At 42.3% G+C, this 17,643-nt stretch overlaps 1 protein-coding gene across 6 annotated transcripts in view; it reads right to left on the reverse strand.

The window, feature by feature from the left end:
• Positions 1–17,643, reverse strand: part of LOC121855197 — a 242,033-nt gene that overhangs the window by 122,009 nt on the left and 102,381 nt on the right. For all 6 annotated transcript variants that reach the window (XR_006086745.1, XR_006086744.1, XM_042350065.1 and 3 more), the window contains exons 8-10: positions 9,646–9,734; positions 3,769–3,904; positions 1,695–1,715 (exon numbers count right to left, since the gene is read on the reverse strand). Coding sequence is in view for 4 of the 6 variants with exons in the window: in XM_042350065.1 (XP_042205999.1) it covers positions 1,695–1,715; positions 3,769–3,904; positions 9,646–9,734 (246 nt within the window). In the remaining 2 variants the exon portion in view is untranslated. The remainder of the gene's footprint in view (positions 1–1,694; positions 1,716–3,768; positions 3,905–9,645; positions 9,735–17,643) is intronic.

Raw genomic sequence — 17,643 nt, forward strand, 5'->3', positions numbered from 1 at the left:
TTCTTGTGCTAAAGCTTTGGTGGGTAAGAGAGGTTAGAGTCATCACTTGATATGAAAACTTGAGTCAGCAAGCTGGTTAAATTCCTGTTTATTTGCCTGCAGAGGGAGAGTGTTAGACCTCCAATGATATTATATTATTTTGTCCAGTCATAAAGCAAGTTTTATAATCCCTTTATTAATTCTTATGACAACTACGATATATTGATGATATGATGAGACCATACATCTAAATATCTCAATATTCTACTCAAAAGACTAATTTTCACAGCCATCAAAATCTTAAGTTTCAAAAAAAGATTTATAAAGTGAAAAATAATAAAAACGGCTGCCTAAAAACTTTGAATAATCAAAAATTCCACCAGCATATATACTGAATACTGTATATAGACGTACTGCATAATATACATACTGCATCACATATTTATCTACAGTATTCCTTAGTAATATCATGTACCAAAACTGAAATTACAATACACAGTGAGACCATAAAACAAATACTACACCCAATTCGTGCAATCCAAGTACCACCACATTGATAAATTATATATACAAATATTAGATATAATACAGTGCATTACAGGGTTTGTATGTACGGATTGCTACCCCAAGGCTCAGAGGGCTAGTCACTGTTACGTGACGGCACTGTTGTTATGTGACCAAAGGTTTACACTGTTCATATGAGAGACACTCACAATGAAACACACATTAAGTGGAAAACAAATTGTATACTGTATAAATATGCTGACATCTTCTACTGTCATTGAAAAACACTTGACGTGAAAGAGTGCAAGAAGGAGTAATATAAACTTATTCTATTTGTCACAAAGCTTAAGGACGTGGAAACTTCTGAGGCGCTGTGTTACTGGTGATGACATCATTAATGAAATAAGGAAGAGGTGACTTGTGCATGCAATAAATCTCCCCATTCCATCCCATCCCTTCCATCGTCCTCCACTGCCCCATGTTAGTATGATGGTGGCACATACATATGAATTATAAGCAAGAGTTCATGACACTCTGTTAATAGCTTCACAATGTCAATCAAAGTCAGAGAGAAGAATGATCATGGCAGATATTGTACTGGAGAGAGAGTTAAAGTGGTCTTAGCAAGGATGAACACATACACATCCACAACAGTTGGGTATACTGTATATACTAAACATATCTAAGGTAGCAATCCATATGTACAAAGTCAATATCTAAAACGATATTTACACCATCAGAAAAATAAGACAAGATTGATAAAAAATACAATTAATAGAATCAGCAACAACTCCATATTTAACATTAGGGAAACATGACAAGATTTAAGATGATAAAATTACACTGAGTAGAATAAGTTACATCTCCTGGTGGCATTAATAGCGGCTTTAGATACTGGGGAACTCTGATTGTGGCTTCTGAAACTTGACTCTTATGCCAGAAATAAAACCTATAATTACATGCATGTCATTAAATATTACTGTGATAATATGAGTCTAACACCTCCAGGGAAAAAATAATTGTGATAGTGTTTTTAAAGAGAGTTAGATAAGATGTTTTGACCCCTGGTTTTTGGGACAGGACCCTGACATGTTTCAAGGCCCTGATGGCAGATTGAGTACAGGTGTTCAGAGCCCATATAATACCCTGAGTGCAGTGTCTGTGCGAGCATTGTGCTCTGACTTGACTGTGGAATAGGTTCATGGCTTTACCTGAGGTCGAATGCGGATCATCTGAGGAGAAAATTATGATTGATTTAGGCCTACTTTTATCAGAGGAATTGGTGCAGGTTACCTGAGTGTTGCTCCTTAATAAAAGTTAAAAGGGTGATGGAGGATTTTGAGCCAATATCTATCATAAGTGACTTAATTATATAACAATTCAGATTCATCTTATCTAATTATTTTCACACAAACTGGAATCATGAAAGTGATGGTAGATAATAAAAAGACTCTTTAAAATACTTGATCCTTTCCTCTGGCTCAAAATCTTCTCTCTATTAACATAATCAAATTGGGCAGATTATATACTCATTAAATTTACATATCATGATGCAAATGCACATTCAGGTGGTCAAGCTAATCATTCATATCATTACTGTGAATATTTTTCATTCGTTACCAATTACAGAATAATTTCAAGAAGAGAAAGTTAAAGATTATAAATAAGCTAAAAATATCTATAGCTTCCAATTTAATATTATTACTTTTTACTTACTCGGTAATTTTCTTCACTGACAAATTTTACTACGCCCTAATTTCATCATGCTAATAATACAGTCAAGAGGTTTAAGTCTCACACTGGCACACGAAGACAAAAGGTTGATAAGGGACCTACAGCCTCACTACTAGCTAACTCTTACCTTAGACAGACAAGAAATACATTACTTGGGATGTGTATTGTGGCCAAGTGTTTTAGCATTAGGTGGTAAATGATGGAAAAGTTTGTTTGTAACGACACATGTACGTTAAAATTATGTTTAGTAAAATGTGTACATGTACTGAGTAAATTAATGTTTATCAATATATGTATTCAGTAAAATAAATAAAAATGGGCAATATGTAGTTTTTTAGTAAAATGTGTACCAAGTAAAATAGTGTTTATTATTTGTGTACAGTACTGTATTGTACTTAACTTACTACGATACCGCACGATACTCCTATAACGTATATACTGTATATTACCAATAACGATATAAATTACAATAACTTGTGTAATATAAATAATACCCTAATCAAACTCATTATCATGGAAAGAAAAATAACAAATAATTCTCTAAAATAATTCTCTAGGCTACTGTATAAACATCACTAACTGGGTAATACAAACAATATCAAAGTAAAAAACAAAACAACTAGTCAGTGTAATAAAACAAAAGCTAGTGCTTGATATAACTACAATACTGGTATATAAAATAGTGTACTGGCACCCCAACGGCCATCAAAAAGCATAATTAATCTAGGAATAATATCATCAACACTGTACTGAGTCAACAAGCGTGAGGTGATCCGTGTGTTGACTAGTTGCTGTAAATTGACGAAGCTCACCATACTATTTTTGGTCTGGTTCAAGCAGTCACAATAACCTGCCTTCTCAATGTTGCTTCCTATTCCATGCAGATATACGTTTATGGTGATAATTATAGAGGAAATGTGGACAGTAACTCGAGTTAAAAAAATACTGAAAAAAGACGGAGATCTGTCGTGACAAGATATAATTTACTGTATTATCAATTTTATAATAAGCTGCAACATGCATTTCTGGCAAATATTTCCTCCTGGGTGGTGAGAAAGATTCTTTTTTGTGTTTATCAAGATGAAAAGTGTGTCTATATTAGCTTTCAGTTATATATTACCGTATATTGCGTTTAAGAATTCAAAATAACTCTCTCCCTCAAGAAAAAAACTAATTTTCAAGAGGTATGTAAAAATCACTTCTTAAATGGGTATTAATGTAGTGTTAAAAATGTACACAGAAAGTTTCCTCTTCTGACTGCCAAGGAAGGTTCTCTCAGGGCCGTCAAGTGTTCTGCCAGCAATCATGTACAGTACAGGTATATGTCCCGGCAACACCCAGCACAGTCCCAGCAGTGAGTTACATTCAAAGGGAACGTCACATTGTCTTTTGCATATAAGCCTTTTGTTGTGCTCCAAACCAAAACAAACCAAGACAACCTAACTAAGCTAACTCCTAATAAGTAAATCGAAACACTAAATAATAAACATAAAATCGTTCCTAGCATGATAGTCTGGTCCTCCATGACGCTAGGCTGGAGGGGGCACTGACCTCGCTTCTTCTGCAGGAGTGTGACGGTAGGGTTCTGAACCTTGGGCAGGGTGGAGGTAGGAGAACGGGCCACCTTATCCACCTTGATGTCCTTCCAAGCGAAGCTCTCCTCTGGCCGTGGGATTAACACGTTCTCCTGCAACATTATGATCACTTTACCATGATAAAAAATTACCACGAACATGAAAACAATACTAAATGATTTCTCCCAAACATGTGTCAACTGTCATGAAGGGATTATTTTACACTGCTCAGGTTCCAACACATAAAATACAGTATTATTTCTCTACATTGTCAGACTGGGATACAAAGACTACTAAAGATATATCTATCACTCAACACCTCCAGGAAACACTAAGTGACACCACAAAATTTGTCTATTATCGATTTTCTTAATTATTTTACCAATATTAAATCATGTTACTCTCTAGACAAACCTACACCCTCTTAGGTAATGTTGACAACGATAAAAGTACACCATCACCCGAGTCTTCAAATTAGGATCAGTACAGTACGTGTGTATGTGAATAAAAAATAAACAAACAAATAATTAAAGTAAAAGGAGGTAAGGGGGGCGGTAGTAAAAGACAATATCTCCCCAGAGTTCAGGGAAAATAATCACAATTTTCCGTGAACGATTCTTGTTCTCCTTCACTGGTAAGGCTGGGCAGTGAGGGGCGGCGTTACGTCTTGTGCTGTACCTCCAGGAGCGCTTGTCCACCACCTTCCTTGCTAGGGTGACATTACCGGCTAAAATAACTGGCCTGGTTATTATTCCTTTGGCTCCCAGGGATGTGTGTTGACTCTCAGGGCTGTGTGTTGACTCCCAGGGCTGTGTGTTGACTCCCAGGGCTGTGTGTTGACTCCCAGGGCTGTGTGTTGACTTTCAGGGATGTGTGTTGACTCCCAGGGATGTGTGTTGACTCCCAGGGCTGTGTGTTGACTCTCAGGGCTGTGTGTTGACTTTCAGGGATGTGTGTTGACTCCCAGGGCTGTGTGTTGACTCAGGGCTGTGTGTTGACTCCAGGGCTGTGTGTTGACTCCCAGGGCTGTGTGTTGACTCCCAGGGCTGTGTGTTGACTGTGTGACTCCCAGGGCTGTGTGTTGACAGTGTTGACTCTCAGGCTGTGTGTTGACTCCCAGGGCTGTGTGTTGTGTTGACTCCCAGGGTTGTGTGACAGTGTTGACTCAGGGCTGTGTGTTGACTCCAGGGCTGTGTGTTGACAGTGTGACTCCCAGGGTTGTGTGTTGACAGTGTTGACTCCCAGGGTTGTGTGTTGACAATGTTGACTCCCAGGGCTGTGTGTTGACAGTGTTGACTAGGGTTGTGTGTTGACAGTGTTGACTCCCAGGGTTGTGTGTTGACAATGTTGACTCCCAGGGCTGTGTGTTGACAGTGTTGACTCCCAGGGTTGTGTGTTGACAGTGTTGACTCCCAGGGTTGTGTGTTGACAGTGTTGAAGGCTTAATGGCGTGTTGACCTCACACTCACACATACACCCAATTATTGGCTCCACTTGGTCGGCTGTGATCCTCTCGTAGGACGCTGAGTCAGGCACCCTGGAAGTCCTGTCCTTGACCGAGTGTTTGAGTGACCTGACCGAGTATTTGAGTGACCTGACCGAGTGTTTGAGTGACCTGACCGAGTATTTGAGTGACCTGACCGAGTATCTGAGTGACCTGACCGAGTGTTTGAGTGACCTGACTATCTAAGTGACCTTGACCAAGTGTTTGAGTGACCTGACGGAGTATTTTAATGACCTGACCGAGTATTTGAGTGACCTCTGACCGAGTATATGAGTGACCTGACCGAGTATGTGAGTGACCTCTGACCGAGTATATGAGTGACCTGATAGAGTGTTTGAGTGACCCTTCTTCCTATACCCACTACTGGTATTACTTATCAACAATATATCCTAAATTCTATTGGGAAAATGTATCTCTTCAAATGACAAAAGGTAAATAATCGTATTAGCGAACGTTTTAAATAGCCTAAATTTAACAACAGAAAACGAGGAAAAGACAAGATCAAGGGGAAACTATTGTATTCTTTAAAGATTCACCCCGCATGCCTCACACTCGTCTGTGAGTACGACAAAATCGGATCGGACGAAATTTCAAATTCCTACTGAACAAAATCCCACTACCAGAATAATTGAAGGGGTCTAAGTTTGCTATTAATCGTCCGCTAAGTATTTATGTGTATATATCATATCTGCCGTCTGTCTTTACAAAGGGCTCCAATTATATATTATTTCTGTCGTTTATAATCCACAAAGTAGTAAAGTAAGTTAAGTGTTGTACAAGAAATATGTAGCGCCGATACGCCTAGTTTAATGCAACGAGACACGACAAGTCAGCTAAGAACTGTAAACATCTTCTGATTGCTTTCAGGTGGCTCAGTTGGTCATAAACAAAAGACGAACACTGTCTGGCTCACGAGACACAATTCTCCTGCTTCTGGCGCACACTAAGCCGTAAAGACTAAGCACCTAAGACATAAATTAAATGGGAAACCTTTAACATGAGCGACGTCATAATATTTGTATAGATAAATAGTCTAGGAGACATTGAGAGCAGGGTAACTGCTCTGGCAATGCTAAATTTTATTCCCGGTGCCAACCTCGAGGGATCAGTAAAACCACCAAGTCGTCTCTTGAGCCAGGGAGAAAGGTACACGCAGCTAAACAAACACGATAATAAAAAGAAACACTAACATACACCCAGTTTACACCTCTTCCCCTGGGCGAGGAATTAGCGCTCGCTGAATCACTGCCTCGATATACCGCACCGGAAAGACCTGCAGCCTGACTCACCTTGTACACAAACATGAAAATATTGTGGTGATAAATTGTTGCCTTCAGTGATTTTCTCATCGTATATTTCAAAATCTACAATGCAATGTTAAGGTATAAACAAGGTATTGTATTTGACTGTCAGCTTCTTTGATAATTTACAAACTACGATGTCTTAAAATCAAGAGGATTATCTCATTATATTTCTCAAACCCTCTAATCAACACTAAACACACACAAGTGGTACTCGCAGGAAGCCATCTGTCCCACCTGGGGGGTCACCCGTACCGCTGGGCCTTAACCCTTAATTATTGCCGAAGGATTCCCCAACCCCCTCCCCCTAATTCACACACAAAAAAAACCCCGCAAGAAACATGAAATTTCCACTGATGATGGCTGCCCTTAAGACTCTCCTACCTTCATAAAGATCTCGTGTTCCCCCACAAGATTAACGACCAAATTATTTACTGTCATCGTGATCTTGGTGGCCTGACTTTAACACCTTTGAGAAAATATTTGACGCATGTAAGAAATACGAACATTATTGCTTTAGGTGTGAAATGTTTAACTTTCTCAGGTATTGACTACAAGAAAGAGATACAACCAAGGCAGATAGAATCAATTCCTTAAACATAGAGACCAATTAACATCGTCTGGAGCTTAAAACTACATCCACAGCGCTCAACAGTAACACCTCAGTGCACAGAACCATACATGTAAGCGGTGCTGGCTGTCTGAGGCGCTCACGTATGTAAAACATTTCTCGCCCCCTAAAAAAAAGAGAGGAGTATTTCAAGGCCCAGGTAGTGTGGTAGGGGAGTGGAGGAGAGGCACTACCTACAAAGAGCTTCAACTTGTGTGTTCCTCGTGGCAGTAAAGGAAGAGACAGTGGCAGACGAGACAGTGAGACAGTACTAGCCGTTCAGAGAATAAGAGGTGGCTGGGCTGAGCAAGGCGCGTCGCTGTAGTCGTCGGAGCCACACACACACACACACACACACACACACACACACACACACACACACATACAAGACTATAAATAAAGCGATACAGACGAACGGGAGAGACGGGGGGAACACTGTCTTCACGGCGCTCTGGGGAGGGGTGGGGGGGAGGAATTTACGAGGTAGACATCATACCATCGTGGAGAGGCGGTAAAGATCTCACACCCCTGAGACACTCCAACATCCTCACTCCCTACACTTAAAATGGTTCCCACATGTAAATTTCGTTGGTTCCCCGATAATCTGTCAGGTAGATCGTGGTACTAAATTAACGACAGGTACCTCAGGATATTCTTCTCTGTGGTAGGTTTATGTTTTTCGTTAGGGGAAATACATGGAGATTGAGAGAGAAGGTTGAGTGTTGTGTGTGTGTGGTGGTATGGCCAGACGTTTACAGGTATGGCAACACTGTGGTCATCAGAGCAACAGTGACTTGGGAATGAAAGAGTTTACCTGTTCACTGAGACAGGTTAGAGGAGAGGTAATGGTTGTTAAGCTCTTAATAGATCCCTCTACCTTACCTCAGTGCCATTAATATTCCTCTCTATTTGCTCTAACAGGATTATATTTAACTTACCCAAACCTGACCTAACCTAACCTAACCTAACCTAACCTAACCTAACCTAACCCAAACCTAACCTAACCCAAACCTAACCTAACCCAAACCTAACCTTACTCCTCCCTAGGCGAAGTAATATTAGAGTGTTTAATGGGGATATAAAGTTAGGTTAAGGTTAGGTTAGGTAAGGTTAGATTAAATCAAAGTACGACTCATTAATCAACCATAACTACTAAGCTTCACAAGTAAGTCTCACACGTGGGTCAGGGGTTCGATGTTTTACCGAGTAGGTGGGCCATACACACACCCCGCACCTCCCGCACCCACACCCCGCACCTCCCGCACCCCACACCTCACACCTCCCGCACCCACACACACCTCACACCCACACACCTCGCACCCACCCCACACACCTCACACACCCACCCCCACACCTCCCGCACCCACACCCCGCACCTCCCGCACCCCACACCTCCCGCACCGTCTCTAATGAAAGCACACCCAAGCCTTGTTAACTGGTGGAGCACAAACCCTTACGTCTAAACTTATGAGCGAACAAGTTAACACCGTCGAAATATATTAAGGTAACTTTGTAAACGATTATAAAATAGATTTGTGCTGTAGCTCTGTGTAAGTGGTTTGAGTAAAGTATATTATAAGTAAATTTCTACCTTCACTTCCTTCTAGTTCTCTTCACCTCTCCCTCCCTCACTGCCTCCCTCGCACACTCCCTCCCTTAGGAAAACTAATCACTGGAGATGTAAACATGGGGGGGAGAGAGAGAGAGAGAGAGAGAGAGCCCTTTATCATCTCTTTCTCTATAGTTAACTTTCATTTCTCCTGGTGACAAACACACACACACACACACACACACACACACATTCTGAAACTTTAAGGGCGAACAGGAGCCACTCAATAATGGCTCTGCTGATCCATTTATGGGATTACAAAACAATAAAATGCCTTACATGAGCTGTATACCGTTGTTCTCATGGTGTTAAAGGACCATTATTGAAGGAGTGGGAAGGTTTAAAGGGATAGTCTTAACCCATTAACTCATCCTCCCCCTTAAGACAAGTTGGAGCTCCGTCTCTCACCTTGTTCCACGTCTTAATGGGTCCATTAGACAAAAGCCCCCAGTCACTTAACGCTAATCTAATGGGATTCAAGACTCCTTATACAGGATTTTCCCAAGATCACCTAAGATTAGTGAAGCATTATGTCGTCCACCTTCAGGAGAGAGCTTGGTGAAAGTGATTTACCTGAAGGAGGACCTACTTTATGGGTGAAGCACCTGAAGGAGGATCTAGATGAAGGAGTACCTACTTGACGGGGGACCTACCTGACGGAAGACATACCTGAAGGAATACCTAATCTGAAGGAGGACCTACCTGAAGGAACACCTACATGAGAGAGGACCTACCTGAGGGAGGACCTACCTGAAGGAGAACCTACCTGAAGGAACACCTACATGAGGGAGGACCTACATGAGGGAGTTCCTACCCGAAGGAGTTCCTACCTGTGAGGGGCGTCTTTGGGGTGTGGTCTGGCCGTCGTAGTTCACCTTGCGGTACTCCTTCCGGCCCAGGCTCGGACTCGCGCTCCCCGCTGTAAGAAAAGAGACGATCTGAGGCACTGAAGAAAATGGGATGATAAAGATATACATGAAGAAAACGGGAAGGATAATATTAATATAATAGGAAACAAAGAAAAAGATGTCCATGAATAAACACACACACACACACACGCGCGCACACACACACACACACACACACACACACACACACGCACACACACAATGAGATACGAACAAGGTCTGACAACTACAACAAGACGCAATTATCCAGTGTAATTACAGTCATTTTGTTATTTGAAATACTTGTAACAGCAAGACACCATTTAGAGCAGTGGTCCTCAACCTGTAGTTCGGCGCCCGCGGAACTATATTATGGAGCCCTCGAGGGTTTATTATAAAATTGTGAATTACTCGGGATTCTTTGTAAGAGTGAAATTAATGAAATTTTGTAAAGGTTTGATACAACTTTATAGTTTGAGAGAGAGAGACTGCTCTATTATCCCGAGTCTGTCGTGTACAGGACGTGTGTATTTACCCAAGTGAGAAAGCTGGTTCTCTCTCTCTGGGTCTGGTCTGGGGTAAACACTCACGTTCTGTCCAAAAGTAAATGTAAAAAGTATGTAACTGGTAACAGTTAGACGTGTAAAACTGCAAATAACTGTACAGTATATATGGAATTTTTGTTTCATGAATGTAGATCCAAAGTTTTGGCTCCGTCCACTATATTTACAATGATAAATGTGGCCCAGAGCCTACACAGGGTTGGGGACCACTGCTGGAGAGAGGAGACATTCAGGAGGTGAATTGTAACTTCTATATAAGTAAATGGAGTGTGTGTGTGTGTGTGTGTGTGTAGAGGAGCGTCACCAGAGTGCCAGACAGCCAGCCGAGGGTCGGCACCACACGTGACACAAGCGACGCACCTCCACGCTGGGTGGTACCCCGCCAACTCGGACACACACACACACACACACACACACACACACACACACACACACACACACATACACACACAAATCACCTGTCCCTCACCTGCTCCCTCCTCCCCTCATCAATCCCCAATATTTCCCCATCCTGCCATAAGTTCTCTCCGACTGACGTATCAGAAACATGGGTCATGATGGGGAGGAGGGGGAGGAGGAGGGTTGATGTATCAGATCCATGGGTCGTGATGAGTGGAAGAGGAAGAGGAAGAGGAAGAGGAGGAGGAGGAGGAGGAGGAGGAGGAGGAGGAGGAGGAGGAGGAGTCACAGGGTATCGGTTTAACTGTTACCTGATACTAAAAAAAATAGTGTTTGTTCTGTTGACAAATAAAATTTCAATCGTCAATAAAAACCCTTTAAAAATAATTATCTTTATCAAGTATTACCTAAAATCCGTTTAATAAACACTTCACCTCCGCAGTGGTTCGCCTTAAATCACAGTCGTCAATTATCCAAAGCCCTTAAAAAATCACAGAACCACCGTAGCATCCCGCCTTAAATCACAATTATGTTACCTAAATCATTCACCAATCACTAAACTTACACTACAAACCACCAATGTTATTTTTAAAACTATGTAAATAACAATACCTTAATTAAAGCTAACGAGCATAGATCTATTACCTGTCTGCCTGATGTCATTTCGAGGACTCTGGGCGGATTAATCGGATATCCTGAAGATTAGACCCACCAGATTATTTCACCTGATGATTAAACACCCTAATCCTACCTGGGAAATTAGGATAGGATAGGATAGGATAGGATAGTATTCGGGCTAAATTAAGTTAGGTTAATTTTGTATTAGGTTAGATTACTGTTAGGTTACATTAGCATTAGGGTAGTTAATCTTCCGGTTAAATTAGCTAGAGAGACTAATCTTCATTTGGTCAAATTAATCCTAAACGCCTCATTTCCTTCATATTATTTAAAGGACCCACACGAAGCTGAGTCTCACGTGATAAACAGCTGATTGAATGTAAACAAATCACAGCTGGTGGTGACTGTAACGAGTCGGTGTGTCGGGTCACGTGTGTTAATTGCTCTAGATTGGATAATATAATGAACAAACTATTTACTGAATTTGTTATGTTAAAAACCTGGTATTATGAACAAGGTAGTTATTTTAATGTACTATAGGTGTGCTACTAGTACTCTCTACTCCCCCGCCGACACTACACAAGGGGTAAAATAATCAATGAAACAATAACACACACACACACACACACACACACACACACACACACACACACACACAATCTGAGAACATATTTTATATATATAGTGTGTGTGTGTGTGTGTATGTGTGTGTGTGTGTGTATGTGTGTGTGTGTGTGTGTGTGTGTGTGTGATTAAGATCTTCCACGTTCCACAAGGCCCACAGGATCTTGGGAAGGGGGGGGGGATAGAACCACAGCCTTACGACACACAGGTAGGTGTGTCTGGCCTCACCTGAGTGTAGTGAGGCCAGACAGGTGAAGAGATCAACCTAACGAGTCCTCTACGAGTCTACGGTACCTTTCTCTCTCTACTTCTATAATAATAATAATAATAATAATAATAATAATAATAATAATAATAATAATAATAATAATGATGATGATGATGATGATGATGATGATGATGATGATGATGATGATGATGATGATGAACCATTCATTCCTTTATCAAAATATTCACCACTTTATTGACTTCACAAAATAGAATAAACAGGAAGACCAAATCTGTAAGGTGCGGCAAGTACAGGCAAGAAGTCTCCCTGCGGCTGGTGAAGACAAGAACAGAGAGATGCGGCTTGTGTGAGGTGCGTCAGGTGTGAAGGAAGGGAGGAGTGTGTGTGTGTGTGTGTGTGAAAGCGTTTACTCTAGCGAAGTCTCCCCTACACCCACCCCAGTGTTTACATTCTCTCTTACCTTAATGGACCAACAGAAATAGACACGACTCATTCCCTCCTTCTTACACCAACTTTACTTAATAATAATTAATACTTCACCAAAAAACAAACAAACAAAACATGGGGATTTTATGTATTTTTAGAGCTCTGTTTTTTTCCTTCTTGTTTATGTGTTTTTCTGACGTTTTTATGTATGTTTTCTAATGTGTTGAAACGCGGGCGTGTGTGTGTTTTTTCTTACAAAGTTTAAATGTTTTTTCATCGTCGTTTTTCATGTTTTTTTTGCGATTTTAGACGTGTTTTATCTCACAAATTTATCATTTACGAGTTTTTATTAGATTCTCAAAAAAAAAAAATTAAGCTATCTTCATTACACGACACTGAGGACACACACACACACACACACACACACACACCGCCCGCCCTCACTCCACCCTGTTCTCCCTTTCTCATCTCTTCTCTCCCTTAAAATCTTCTCTCACCCTCTTCCTCACACCTTGGTCTCTCTGTCATTATTACTCTCCCTTCTCCTCTCCTCTCTGCCCCTCCTTTTCCTCTTGTCTGTAATTCTCACCCTCCCTTGTCGCCCATTTCCTCTCCCTTTTCACTCCCTCTGTTCCTTTCTTCCTGATACCCTTCATGTAACCTCTTCATTTCTCTCTCTCCCTTCTATCCTCCTCTTTCCCTTTCTCTACGTCTTCATTCTCTTCTCTCTTCTATATTTCACCTCTTTTCCGACCTTTTATTCTCCCATCTGTATCTTCTCTCCCCTCTTCCTCTCCCCTCTTCCTCTCCCCTCTCTCAGACACCGCCAATGGGGACCCTCGTGGCCTTAAGAATGTTGGAAAAAAACCACAGAAATACTTGTGTGTGTGTGTGTGTGTGTGTGTGAGAGAAAAAATTCCAACTTTTTTCCGCCTGCAAAAAAATTATGTAAAAATAAAATTACTTTCCTTCTTAATGTTACCTTCAATTATACAGTCATTAACCCGTGTCAACACCTGTCATCCCATAAACCTCCATCAACACCTGTCCTGTCATGAACCCCTGTCAACACCTGTCCCGTCAATAACCCCAAAGGTTCATCTCAATACAAAACTTTTATTTCGAGTAAAATGTGTGTGTGTGTGTGTTAATTTGCCATATTTGTTTGTGTTTCTGCTTTATTGAGATTCTGTACTCTCTCTCTCTCTCTCTCTCTCCCTCACTTGTTCATTCATTCACTCAATCAGTCAGCCAGTCTGTCAAACAAGAACAGCATGAATGAATGACCACGAATGAAGGGAGTGTGTGTGTGTGTGTGTGTGTGTGTGTGTGTGTGGTAGGTGGTAGGTAAAGGAAGTGGTGGCAGTAGCACACCAACACTTAACTCCTAAAGGGGACACCACCACTTGTTACCACCACCACCACCACCACCTGTTACCAATATGTCGTCAGCATGGGGCCAGGCCAGGACTCAGCTATACCTTTGATGGCGTGAAGGTGACTGATGGTGTACGGTAGCGGAGCCCTGAGTCTTAGAGGCTCTTGGGGGTAGAACTTTTCCCTTGGTGGTGATGTGAGAACGCTTTTAAAAAGACTCACTTAACCTACGGCAAAAAACGCGGGTTCTTACGTGTTTTTTCTCCTTTTTCTCGTAACTGGTGATGTGAGAACGCATTTAACTAACGGTAAAAACGGTAAAAGTGAACGTTACTAAATGCGTTCTCTAATACAGTTAAGAGAACAGGTACAGAAAATACGACTTATGGGTAGGAAGCGTCGCAGCATCATGGCTTCATCTCGATAATTACCAACTAAGTCAGCCATTTAGTCAAGTATATCTATCAGGTATATAAACTAATTAGTGTGTTGGTTGCCTCAGTGATCACGCCCAGGTGTCTTTAATTACCTGTCGAGTGAGTCAGGTAAATGGAAATTAATCAACTGGTTCAAGACTTGGCTAATCAAATCATAATCAATTTCTCCAAGATGCTTCAATTAACCTGGTTGATGCTTCAGGTGATGATTGAGTATACCTGTGTAAATGAATCAAATGACTTCAAGGCCTCAGTGATTACCTCAACATGTGGCAGATACCTAGGGAGGGGCTTAGTGATTCTGGCATATATAGCTGTCAGGTCATTTATATACTCCAGGTGTCGGGACTTGAGCTGTCAGATGCCCCGGTTGTCAGTTGTGTCACAGTGAATCGACGACGACGATGAGGATGTCCATAAGGTTCATACTCCACTTTCCCCTACCATCATTAACTCCACTTCCCCCTACTCTCACTAACTCCACTTCCCCCTACCCTCACTAACTCCACTTCCCCCTATCCTCACTAACTCCACGTCCCCCTACTCTCACTAACTCCACTTCCCCCTACCCTCACTAACTCCACTCCCTACCACTCAACTCCACTTCCCCCCCTCACCAACTCCACGTCCCCTACTCACTAACTCCACTTCCCACCCTCACTAACTCCACTTCCTACCTCACTCAACTCCACTCCCCACCCTCACTAACTCCACCTCTCACTCTCACTAACCCACTTCCTGCCCCTCACTAACTCCACGTCCCCCCTCACTAACCCCACTTCCCCTACCCCTCACTAACTCCACTTCCCCACCTCACTAACTCCACTCTCCACCCTCACTAACCCACTTCCACCTCACTAACTCCACCTCCCCTACCCTCACTAACTCCACGTCCCCTACTCACTAACTCCACTTCCCACACCTCACTAACTCCACTCCCTACCCTCACTAACTCCACTTCCCTCACTAACCCTCCACTCCTCACTAACTCCACTTCCCCCTACTCTCACTAACTCCACTTCCCCCTACCCTCACTAACTCCACTTCCCCCTATACGCGGCTATATGTATACGCATCACGCAGAGGTTGAGTCACCACACCCACACAGTTTGTCGGTCTGTCAGCGTGTAATTTTTCCCCCTCCCCGGGCAACAAGGTGTTAAGGGATCTCTCTGTGGTTCTGGTAACCTTTTCCTTATGTATAACAAAGGTCGTTTTTACCACCTCAACTGACCCCTAACCTACGACCTGACCAAGATTCAAAGGTTAAATGTTACTTTCTCTCACGCAGAGGTCACTTGTGCAACCTGATCTAGACTCTCTCTCTCATCTGAAAGGCTCTGTCAAGTAAAAGCTCAAAGCTATAGCGGTCAAAATAGTGTCATAATGTCACTGGGACTCCACAGTTCAAGCTGACAAATCCTGAATAAACGCGCAAGCTTAGATACTTAAAAGGCGCAAATAGCTTGAGAACAATGACTTAACCCTTTGAGTACGATGACTTAACCCTTTGAGTACAGTGACTTAACCCCTTGAGTGCAGTGACTTAACTCCTTGAGTACGATGACTTAACCCTTTGAGTACAGTGACTTAACCCCTTGAGTACAGTGACTTAACCCCTTGAGTACAGTGACTTAACCCTTTGAGTAAGATGACTTAACCCTTTGAGTACAGTGACTTAACCCCTTGAGTACAGTGACTTAACTCCTTGAGTACGATGACAACTCCTTGAGTACAGTGACTTAACCCTTTGAGTACGATGACTTAACTTCTTGAGTACGACAACTCCACTTCTTGAGAATAAAGACTTAACCCTTGAGCATGATGACCAGCCCTTTAAGTACATTAACTTAACCCTTGAGCATGATGACTAGCCATTTAAGTACGATAACTTAACCCCTTGAGTATATGGCTTGACCCTTTGAGCACGATGACCTGTTCTTCGAATAATATGGTACTGTACTCAAGGGGTTAAGTCATCGTACTCAAAGGGTTAAGTCACTGTACTCAAGGAGTTGTTATAGTACTCAAAGGGTTAAGTTACTGTATTCAAGGGGTTAAGTCATCGTCTTGCAAGGGAGTTAATATTTACGGTTCGTTCTTAAGTTTATGGTTTAAGACGGTGTTAGTGTGTGTGTGTGTGTGTGTGTGTGTGTGTAAAATTAATATATGTTGGTGGTCGCGACACTAGGAGGGGAGGAAGGGGGTGACAGAGGGGGGGTCGGCCTCTCACTTGACAGGCTAATCTGAGTTTTATGTCACCAGAATAAAAGTGCCAAGAGTCAATATTTCAATACCAAGCTAATTCTCTTATGGACACAGATAGACAGACAGACAGAATCAGACTGAAACACAGACAGACACAGACAAACAGACAGACAGAACCAGACTGAAACACAGACAGACACAGACACGCATACGAAGGAGTTATGGCACCAGGGGTAATGTAGTGCCACTGTCAGAGTAGAAACAGGGACATTATTTTTGGCACTTGCACCCCGGGTCATCACTCACCCCTACCAAGTGACGGAGAGAGAGAGAGAGAGAGAGAGAGAGAGAGAGAGAGAGAGAGGAGAGAGAGAGAGAGAGAGAGAGAGAGAGAGAGAGAGAGAGAGAGAGAGCACTTGAAATGTGGTGCACGATCACCATTAAGACCGTCAAACACTCTTCAATAGACAGACACACACACAACACACACACACACACACACACACACACACACACAGGTGGCAGTGAGCGGGAGCGATAAGGAGATCCACCGCCCATTTGTTTCTTCTCAGCAGATTGGCGCCTCAACCTGTCTTACACACACACACACACACACACACACACACTACAACAAACAATAAAATTACACCCAAACAAACAACTATCCACAATAATCCTTCAATAACACACTATAAAATTCCACTTAAACACACAAGGATTTACATATCTTAAAACTCACTAAACATCAAAAGTCACAACCACCCAGACCAACAACAAGCCTGGGACAAGATGGCGCTGGGTACCTCTGATGTAAGACCCCCCCCCCTCGTGAGTATGACACCCGAGGGAAGGGAGACTTTAAAACTGACGCTCTGATTATTCTGTTGCGGCCATGACTGCCAAGCCCCGAGACACTGGGATTTGTACAACTATCTCCTCTGTAACTTGGAATATTTACCTCCTGAAGTCACCTCCTGAGACCGTCCAAGGGAAGGGGAGATGAGGGGACAGGGGGGGGCTGGGGGAGGGGAGGGGGCAAGGGGGAGAGGGGAATGGGGAG

Source organism: Homarus americanus, unplaced genomic scaffold (genome assembly GCF_018991925.1).
Source record: "Homarus americanus isolate GMGI-L3 unplaced genomic scaffold, GMGI_Hamer_2.0 scaffold7504, whole genome shotgun sequence".
NCBI lineage: Eukaryota > Metazoa > Arthropoda > Malacostraca > Decapoda > Nephropidae > Homarus > Homarus americanus.